The sequence below is a fragment of the Pteropus alecto genome, unplaced genomic scaffold, assembly GCF_000325575.1.
Source record: "Pteropus alecto unplaced genomic scaffold, ASM32557v1 scaffold7, whole genome shotgun sequence".
Lineage (NCBI taxonomy): Eukaryota > Metazoa > Chordata > Mammalia > Chiroptera > Pteropodidae > Pteropus > Pteropus alecto.
Window position 1 is genome coordinate 32,976,686 of NW_006494614.1, and position 11,015 is coordinate 32,987,700.

An 11,015-nucleotide genomic window follows, 5' to 3' on the forward strand; every position below is an offset into this window, starting at 1 on the left:
AGTCATGGGCCAAGGTGCCCTGAGCTTCACATATTTTAATGCTCTGGAGGGATAGTAAAGATCTTGAAGTACCTGTGAAAGTTGGCCGGCACTTCTTGTAAGTTTTTTAAAGAGTTAGAGGTTGTAGCAGTTGACCGTAAACACTAGAAAGTTAACTTTAAAAAAAAAAAAAAATCTTATTTGTAAAGTGCATACGCTGAGGACTGGAAGCCTTAGAAGAACCAAAAGAGGTTATTTGGGGGTGCTTCCTTCATTTCCCTCTCTAAATATTTACGTATTTACACAAATTGGGTACTTAGAAAGTATGTTGTTACCTAGCTACTTTCCAGCAGTCCTGCCTGTGGTAGGCACGGTAGTCTTCTCCTCTAGGCCCCCAGGACCACCTCGGCCATGTTGAGTTGTATCTAGGGATCATCATCTGCTGACTCTGCTGCTCAAAGAGTGACACCTAGGAAGTAAACCAAGTCCTCTTAAGTGCAAAGTTCATGCACTTTACTCCAGGAAGTATGTCTCAAGCCCTTACCCAGAGATCACTCACTTTGTACAAAGTTCCTGCAAACTTGGTCATCTAGTTTCTCAGCGCAGGATGAACTACAAAACATTTGAGGCAGAAATGAGAAACCAATTCAGAGAGCAACTGAAAAGCAGACATGGATGCAGCAGCCAGCATGCCTCCAAGAGTCTTGCTCTGTTCGGACTCTAGTTAAAGAAATGAAATTGCTAATGAAGTCTGTGAAGTTGTGTTTAGTGTCCTATTAATAGCAGAAGAGGATGTAATTTTTAAAAAGATTTCCATGGATATATACATGCAAAATTTTTAAGTGATCATATGCTTAAGAGGGGTAAGCTTTGGGTAACAAGAAAATGCATTTAAATAAAATTACATTACTGGCTACAGAGTTATGTATTTGAGTTGAAATAAAAATGGATAGTTATATTCTAAGAAGATTCTGGAAGAGTTTAATTACAGAAATAGTAGGGCTGGAGGGGACATTGTATTTATTCCTTATTTTCCAGATGATGAAACTAAGGCCCAGAGATAAAACACATTCCAAATGTCTATAATTGTAATATTTGTGAGAAGAGAGGAAAAATTAAGACTGCTCTGTGCAGGTTAAGCACCTTGCACAAGTCCAGGAGGTGCTAGTGTAGTTGGTGCCCCTTGGGAGTGTGGACAAGAAGGAAGTCATAGTGTTGGGGCTGGAGGGTCAGCAAAGATTTCTCTGAAGAGGTGGCCTTGAGACCTACAGTAGCCAGCCATTTGAATGGCTGAGGCGAAATCTTTGCAAGCATAAAGAAGTGCATCAAGGCCCTGAAGCGGCTGTTGGAGAAACAGAAAGGTGGCCAGTGTGGCTGTAGCGTGGTGGTCGTGGGTCAGGGAGGGGGGTGAATGCAGGAGGCAGAGGCTGGAAGATGAGATTAATGCTCTTGCTGAAGGGGGTGCATTTTTGCTAAATGGAGCCATTTGAAAGTTTCAAGAAGGGGAGTGACTTAATCTGCTTAATGAAGAAACCCAGGTCTGCCTAACTGCAGAGTTAGGCAGTGTTCTGCACTAGTAGCATACACCTTTGGTGAGACTTATAATACCTGAAACAAATGCAATTTGAAACAGTATTTTGATGAAATAGTACTTTCCTGCCCATAAGTGACGTATTTTGATATTTTATTCTCTATTTAAAATTTTTTTGTGTGATGTTGATTACAACCCACCATGGCCCACCAAGGGGTTGTAACCATCTTTTGAAAAGCACTTATTTCAAAGACACTATTCTGCCTCAATAAATATATCACTGCCTTAGAGCTAGAAAATAATAACCACTGTCATTTGAGCGGTACTATGTACTTACTACTGTTTTAGGCACTTCACATACATTATTTTATATAATCCTCTCCAGTGGCTCTATGAAGCAGGTATTATCCCCATTTTACAAAAAGAAAAACAAATACAGAGAAGTTACTAAGATTCCAACCGATTGACTCCAAAGCCTACACTCCTAGCTGCTCTCGTACATACCACCTCTCAAATAAACAGGAGAAAAAGAGCTCTGTGACAGTTTTTGTTGGCTCCAACCCGAGTTGAGATTGAAAGTGAAAAGGGAAAGAAGAAAGAATAGAGGAAGGATGGTGACAACAAATAAAAGAGGCTTTTTTGTTTTTGTTTCTGTTTTGTTGTTGTTGTTGTTAGTTTCAAGTATGTAGTACATTGGTTAGACATTTATGTAGTTGATGAAACAGTCTCCCTGATAACTCTGTCATCCTTCTGGCTCTACGCATAGCCGTTATCTTAATGCTGTCTGCATTCCCTATCTCCGGGACCCCTCTATCAACTACTAATTTGGACATCTAACCCTTCACTGCTTTCTCTCCCCACACCTCCCTCTCTTCCGGCCGTGACCCGATTATCTTCTATGTCTGTGGGTCTATATCAGTGAAATCATATGGTATTTATCTTTCTCTGACTTATTTTGTCTTAGAGCCATAAATGCAGGCTTAAGTATTTTTAGCTACCAGATGGCCAGTGAGTGATTCCCTCCTAGTGAAATGCCAATATTCTTTCCAAACTATAATGTTGAATATGCTTGGTAAATTTCTCGGTCCACAGGACAAATGCTAACAGGTTTAGTAATGTGATTGCAGCCTTCCCAGATAATCTTCTGCTGGCAATCGAGCCCTGTGAAAAGGCAGATTCAGATGAGCCCTTTATATGAAAATCAGGCTGACCTCATTTGATAGTTATGCAGCCTGTGCCAGCCTCATCCCAGGGCAGCAGGTAGTGGGCTAGAAAGAGAGCCCCAGGTCAGGAGCTTCGACTCACCTCTTTGAGATTTTGCTCCTTTAACATGAATTTCAAATATGGCAGGGAAGGAATTTATATTAACAGGAGTCTCCATCTTCCAAATCCTGTCTGAAGCAGGTGTGTTGGTAGGATCCACCCTGTCATCCACGTGCAGTTTCTGAGGGGGAGCCCTGCTGCTGCCTTTATGAGATGTGATCATGAAAAGAGTATCTCTGCTGAGATTCTTGTGATGGTGAAATAGCATGAAGTTTGGAGGTCTTGAATCACTGTCAGTCACCTTGTCGTGGAGGAATAGGTGGGCCCCCTCCTGAGTATAGCAGTCATTTTGGAGTTAGAATTCCTCTGTTTTAACATTGGCTCTCAGTCTCTTTAGAAAGCACCCTTCCCCAACCACCTCCTTCTTTGTTAGGTGTGTTAGTCTACCACCAGTTCTTGAGAACTAAGACCCTGAATTTTTCATGTATCTCATAGGCAGTCCTTGAATTTAGGCCATCCTAATTTATAAACATACCTCCAAGGGAACGTGCTTGCTTTCTTGCTTGCTCAGCTCTAGGAGTGCGTCAGGCACTGAGCTGGGCTCCACCATGGAGGGTGGGTATTCTCTATAGCAATGCCCTGCTAAAGCCCTAAGCTCTTCTGCACCTGGTAGGAGCCATGTCAGTTTCTTGATGGTCCTTACCCCCTGTGGATTTTCAATGTTGCCTCACTCCCTCATACTCCCCCTACCCCACCTGCTGCTGAGAGCCACAGAGCAGTTGATCCAAAGCAGCCTCAATCTGAGGACCAGGATACTTTCTTTCTTGTCAGCCATGTGGTAACTGTGACTCTGGCAGGCAAATACGTTCTCAGGGAAGAGCCAAGGAATTCATTTGTCGTTAGAACCCAGAAATTATAAGTACTAAAGTACAGGTGTTTTGAGGTAAATAAAATCTTATGTGTACAATATTGTTTCTTTAGGACGAAATGTCTTCTGGTTTAGGTTTAGGTTTCTCAATTACAGAGCGTCTGCATAAAGTTGGTGGCCATAGTAAACATCACCATTGATAACTTTACCTGATGTGATGCTTTTTCTGGGGTTCATTTGTGTAAGAAGACTAGTTGGGTTCTGTTAGATCTGGTTCAGAAAAAAGGTAGGAGTGCCTTAATATGGTGTTTATAACCATCAGAAAATTAAAACTGACATGCCTAAAGTGTAGTGGTGTGGTTAAAAAAAAATTCAGCCAATGTAAATTCAGAGGCCCAGAAATTAAATGTCTTGTGCCATCTGTAGGGCATGAAGGAGCAGATCTTCATGCAGGGATTTCCCATGTGGTGAATTCATATGTCCAGGTACAGTTCCAGGGTGCAGTTTCTCTTGGGTTTAGTCCAGTGCTGTCCAGTACAACTTTCCACAGTAATAGAAATGCTTGCACTAGCCACCAGGGTAACCATTAGCCATAGGACTTGGGAACTGAATTTTTAATTTTAATTTTAAAAATAAATAGTCATACATGCCTAGTGTCTACCATAATGGACACGTGATTTCTTTTTCTTTAATGAAAGGCGTCATTGTCCCTCGTATGAGATACACCATAATTTTCCTAGCAGCTCTCATTTCCTTTTTTAAAGTCTTAAAATTTTTCACTCAGGTTTCATATCATTAATCTTGAAGAATTAGTTTTCTATGTGTGGGCCGAGATAATAATTCAAGGAAGTTACTTCACGTTATATTCATTGATGTTATGAAAGGTTAAAATCGAGATTAACATAAAAAGCAACCTGCTTTGTGAGCTGAAGTCCTAGTCTAGGATGCCAACAAAGACCAGATTAGAGTGAGGCCATATCGATTTTGGTTTTTAAAAATGTAACCTTCACTAGAGTGTACCCTGTGTAATTCTGTGGTATGAAATGACATTTCATGGTAAGTAAGAAAAAGTCAAACTATATCAGATATTAGAAGAATTTGTTATAACTCTAAACTACTAAAACATTTGTTTTGAGGACGTAGGACAATTTAAAATAACATATCAACAATTACCAGTTTAAAATATCACCATATATATGGCTGTACAAAAATATGTGTGTTGCAGTTTCTGCTTCACACATGTCCCCCCAGGTGCTCAAACATTACTTCATAAAACAGTGGTTTTGATACTTCTAATGGCATCATCATTAGACATGTCTAACTAGGGAGTCCATCTGAGACCTATCAAAATTTTATTACATCTCTATTAGAATTTCCTACTTGAGTTTATGTACTATTATAAGAACAGCTACTTTTTTGTCATTCAGGTCTTTCCTATTTAAGTGTAGGTGCTTTAAAAAAAGTGTCATTATGGCTGGCACATTTTTATGTGCTTCATGTTTGGGTATCATGTTTAGATATGGACATGGATGCCATCCAACTTGATGGTTTGAGAGTACTCAAAAATATCCATTAATATTTCGCCATGTGAGGAAATAGTCTTCTGGGCAGAAGACATGATTGCCGGCTTTAAAACACTTTGTAATCTAGAAGACTAATTGTGGCACAATCTCTGTGGGGTGGGACCAGTTTATCTGCATCTCCAACCATCCAGACACGTGATTATGCTGCAGTCAAAATGGGAGCCAGAGAAAGCTCAGGAATCCTGTGGGAAATTGTGTTCGTGTTGAGGCGTCACTAGAGACCTTCTCCTGAGCCTGGGCAGACTCTTTCCTTTGGGATGCCTTCTGATCTCCCAGGCTGGCTCAGACCCTCCTACTACATGTGTACATCTCCAGCACTCACCCAGTTCATTTAGCTGTTTTGTGTTATTGGCTATTGTTGAGAATAGGAACCACACCTGCCTGGCTCTTCATAGTATTCCTAGCACAGGGCTTTATTGAGTGGGTGAAAGGACAAAGTGGGAGTAGGGGAGAGACAGCAGAGAGATGCAGCAAAATGCACTTTTGGCACTGATTTGGTCATCAACTCTGACTAGAGCCTTAACCCTCAAAATGGCTGTGGGCTTGTTTTGGAGTTAGTATAAGGAGAAAACTGGGTTTCTGGGAAGCAACAGGTGGTTCTAGTAGGAGTGAGGACTACAGGCTTGGGCCAGTGGAAGGGAGGAGCTGCCCTGAACTCTGAATTTTAAACTTCAGTAGAGTGGCTAGCTAGAGCCAAAAGAATTTTTTCAAAGTGCAACCTCCTTAAATAGGGAACTGCCTGTAGCTGCTTCTGAATCTTAAAGCACTAGATTTTCCTAATTAAGCATTGTTTTCACCTTCAAAGAGTAGAAGTTTTAAAATTTATATTTTATAAAGTGTTTAGCCTTTCCTTAAAGTCTAAGCTCCCTGAAACTCTTACCTTAATGGTAGATTATCAAAATATTTTTCTTGTTTTAAAAAGAAAAACTCTGATTTTAAACTTTGGTAAATGCCATTTAAAGACAATATAAATCTTAAAAATTTTTAACATTAATAGTTAATATTAACTTATCTTGAACTTTAATGCCATGAGTATTTCACTGCCTGCTGCATGTTCAGCATTGTGCTGGGTAATTACATCAGCCTCAGTTAAGATTCCTTATATCGATTGGCCTCTTTTCAGATGAACATATAATACACCTTGTGCCTGTGCAAACCTGCATTAAATGACTAGAGGGCTATTGCATCCAGGTTGTTCCTAGCAACACTTTGTAACACATAAACTACATTAACAGTCTTTTGAATGTGCCTTTGTCTTTGATGCAACAGCTCAGATATTAGTGACTGTTATTTTAGTGGGATAAAATTTAGCCATTTAGCCTTTTAGCAACAGAATCTAAAAGGATTTAAATTTTCATTTGTAGAAAAAATAGTACACATTTAAAAAAATGAGTATCTCATAAAGTTGTCCGTTGTTGTTATTGGGCCTATCCCACCCCGCCCCATTTAAAAAGATAACTGCTGGCACCAAATAGCAGTGTCTCCAAGTTACATCTAGGGCATTATAATCTGTATACTGAGAATAGTTCAGTGGCTATTTTTGATACTTCTAAATGATATGTTAATTACACAAATTCGAACTAGTCACTATACAACCCATTTATAATGCTCTTTGGGCATATGCTTTCAGAATTGTGTATGTGTACAGTGCACACAGATGTTGCTATAACTGGATATATAGGCTCTATGCTATTCAAAGTTAGGAAGCTGGTACAATTTAATATTTGGATTCTGTGTTGTGTACAGAAGGGCCTCTGTATCCTGTTTTGTTATTTTCTCTTTGATTTTGTCTTTTCTTCTCATCCTTTGGATGGAGAAAGTTAGTTTAGGATGGGGACAAAATCCAGAAATAGTAAAATAAATCACAGTGGCTTTAGATATTTTATATTGGGAAAGCATTTTCTTAATATATCACTTTTTATTATCATTCAACCTCTGGGTTACTGAACCAAACGCCATTTCAGCTCTAGTTTGGCTCTTAAAGAGTTAATTATTTGAGTGTGCTCAGGTGGGTGGACTAGAATTGAAGATAAACATTAAATGTATTAAAGTAGGGGAAGGATTAAATAAGTAACTATAAAAGCTAAGAGGTTGAAGAACCATTTTAAGCACTGACATAGAAAGATCAAGGTGACTAGAGGACAATTCAGAATGCCTTAAATTTGAGTTTGAAAAATGTTTAGGGAATTCTCAAGGCTTCTAACTGAGCTTAGATTTTATCCAAAAGTAAGTTCGTAGTTCTTTCTCATTTGATAAATTTTCTAATGTTTTTCTCTTTCATTTGCTTAATGAGATCATGGATGATTTTATAAGGAGAGTTTGATTTATTAGCATTTTAAATGTCATCCATTTTGGCTGATATTTAAAACTCAAAACTAAGTTTGAGCTTTTTGTTCTTTTGCTCTTCCCATGCTTTAAACTTGTGGGCCAAGTGATTTCAAAAGCTAAGGATTTCAATTATTTAAAAACTAGAAAACTAACAAAGTTATTGCAATTTAGATTATACAATTGGTACAAAAGTTCTTGCTCATTTTGGTAATAGATATATGATGGAAACCCAGTAAGCTAGGAAGTTTCTTTTTATCTTTCTTTCAGGAAGCATGCTAATCTGGTTAAGAAGATAACCAGATAACAGATACCAGGCACATGTATGGAACCAGTGATAGAAGGAGGATGTACTGAAGGAGGAAGATTCCTTCTAGCTGAGAGAGTTAGGCAAGCTACAGAGATGGGCCTAAGAGATGGGCAGACCCATCTGTTTTTTAAAATATGTAACAAATAACTGTTACATTTCAGCTACTATGATATGTCAAGCCCTCGTCATAGAATTGAGGCAAACTCAATTTGAGAGATTTTTCATCCAGTATTATAACCTTTTCCTTCCTTATATAGCTTACAACCATTTTTTAAAAAACTTACCATCACTTACCAAGATTGGTATCCTCTGCAGTCCTAGCAGCAAGGTGTGCTGGGCCTTGAGGCTAGACAGGGCTGGGTTCAAATCCCTGCTCTGCCGCCTGTGGCTTTGGGCAGCTTACCTAGCCTCTCTGAGCCTCTTTGCCCATCTGTAAAAAGTGATCATGCCCACATTGCATGATGGGTTTAAAGATTAGGGTCTATAAATGAAAAGTACATAACATACCCTTTCTCATCATGCTCATTTAGGGGTAAATTTTTTCTCATACCTATGATATTTCCATATATCCATCCAGAGACAACAAAATTTCCTGTTCCTTCATGTTTTAGCTATTCAGGAATCATGGATGCTATCTGAAAACCTGTACTTAAAATTGGGAGCAGTTCCAGATCGTGCAGTCTACAGATTTCAAGCATTTGACATTGAGTGATTGTATAGACACAAATCTCATATTTCTGGTCTGTGTATCTAAATCAAATAGTCTTACCCATTTTTCGAACTAAAATATTCTAATGGAGAAGCACAAATGGGAACTTAAACTCATCGGTAAAGCAACTCTTGTCATTTCAGGCTGCTATAACAAAGACCATAGACTGGATGGTTTAAGCAGACATTCATTTCTCACAGTTCAAGAGGTTGGGAAGTCCAAGATCAAAGGTGCTGGGCAGAATCAGTTTCAGATAAGGGCCCTCTTCCTGGCTTGCAAGTGGCTGCCTTCTTGCCTAGTCTTCACATGGTGAGCAGAAGAGAACTCATCTCTTCTCGTAAGGGCACTAATCCCATCATGTGGGCTCTACTTTCATGGCCTAATTTTCTCCCAAAGGCCTCACCTCAAATACTATCACACTGGAGGTTAAGGGCTTCAACATAAGAATTTGGGGGGCGGGGATGAAGGGGCAATGATTCGGTCCATAGCAACAACTAATATAAGTTAATTGATAATTTTTGTTGTTGTTGTTTAAACCTGCCAGGTTATTTCCTATGATTACTAACATTTTTTCCTCTTTATGTTTCTTAGCTGAAGGGCAAAACAGTCCCTTGAACGGTACCATTTCTGTAATAGGGATAGCTGACTCAAACGCCTTCCAGGACTGGGCAGGTACATGTAAACAAGGGAACCAGCCACTGCAGAGCACAGTGCACCCCCTCAAAGGACAACAGCCCAGCCCCAGCCCTCCAGGACTCGGGTCTAGTGCTGGGCTTCTGGAGAGTTGTTTTTAAGGTTGGGAATCTATATTTACATGTGAAATGTCAGGCAAGTAGTGGATGTATTGTTGCTTGCCTTTTTTTTTTTTTTTTAAATTGTAATACGATAAGCTAAGCAAAATACATCTGTGTACTGGTCTGCCTTGTGAGGCACCAGTTTGCACCCTCTTCTCCATCTTGGTGTCTTATGCAAAGGGGTACTGCCAAGCATTTACCTGAATGATCCAGGTAAACTTACATATATATGATTCACTTACATATATATGGGTAATGTTTTATTTCAATCGTAGTTGTTCATAATCTTCACTATTCACATCAAAAATCATGATTTAAAGCATGTGATTTCAGGGAAAACAAAAGCAGGTTCTATTTTTACTCTGCCCAGAAAAGTCTTACTTTGGTACTGAACTCTTGATTTTTATCAGAATTCCACCAGGTATTGTTATAAATGCACTAGTATACCTTGCATTGTAAATTTTATCAGGTTTCAGAGTGGGGAAGTCATCTTAAATTATTACTGAAAAACCAAAACTAAATGGTTGAAACTCTTAAAATACTGCTCCATTTTGGTGTGTTTCTGATTGAACTCTCCAATAGTGTGACTCACAGTAGGATTATTAACCTGCCAGTAAGTAAGAATGATCTACTTTGATTAAAATGCCCCAATAACCACTTCCATAAACTTATAGTAAGCCAATTGAGAAAATAAATTTTAAAATGCAGCCTTCTTGCAAACTGTGGTTTACAGAATCTTAGCTCTGAAATACTTCTCTCAAAGTACAACTTGTCAAAATGGGCATCTTAACCTTTCTGTTAAATAGAACGGGAAAGGAGGACTGAGGTATAAGGGTTCTTGTTCTTAAACAGCGCTGCTACTGACTCATGGTTTCCTCCAGGTTTCCATATTATGCAAATGAAGTTATTATGTGCTATGGTATAAGCAAAAGTGCCGGTCTCGGGTTGCAGTGGATCCTTTCCAATGATCACATTGCCCTGCCTTCTTCTAAAGGTCACACTGAGCACTAGTCTGAAATAATGTTCATCTTTCTCTGCTTTATTTTCAATAGGTGGAATACATGTTGGTGTCTTTTGATCATGAAAATAAAAAAGTCCAATTGGTCCTATCTGGAGAAGAAGTTCTTGAAACTCTACAAGAAAAAGGGGAAAGGACAAACCCAAAGTAAGCTAATATACTGAAGTCGTTTTTTGTTTTTTGTTTTTTTAGTGTTTTTGAAACTTAGAACTACTAAACTAGAATCTTTCCTTAGATGTATAGGAGACAGGATAGCATAGTAGTTTAGAACCCAGGCCCTGGTTCCAGGTTGTCTGGGTTCAAATGCCAGTTCCTCTACTTGCTAGCTTGCTAACCTTAGTCAAGTTACCTAACTTCTCTGTGCCTCAGTTTCCTTATCTGTAAGGTAGGGATAATAATAATGCCTTACAAAATGTTGACATTTTAAACCCATTAATATATTAAAGTATTTAGAATAATAAACTCAATATGAAGCCTCTTTACTGTTATTAAACATTTTTAAAAGTTGCCAAAGTGTTACTGAGGTGACAAACTCTGGTGCCACGTAAAACTTGCAGATGAATTTTGTTTGGGTTGGCTGGCGGGATGTTTATTTTTATATATATATATGTGTGTGTGTGTGTATATATATATAT

At 38.8% G+C, this 11,015-nt stretch overlaps 1 protein-coding gene across 1 annotated transcript in view; it reads left to right on the plus strand.

Annotated features, from left to right (window-relative positions):
• The window catches only part of GCLC (glutamate-cysteine ligase catalytic subunit), a 44,152-nt gene that overhangs the window by 11,864 nt on the left and 21,273 nt on the right, over positions 1 to 11,015 (plus strand). The window contains exon 2 of the mRNA XM_006926433.3: positions 10,415 to 10,527. Within this exon, the coding sequence (XP_006926495.1) occupies positions 10,415 to 10,527 (113 nt within the window). The remainder of the gene's footprint in view (positions 1 to 10,414; positions 10,528 to 11,015) is intronic.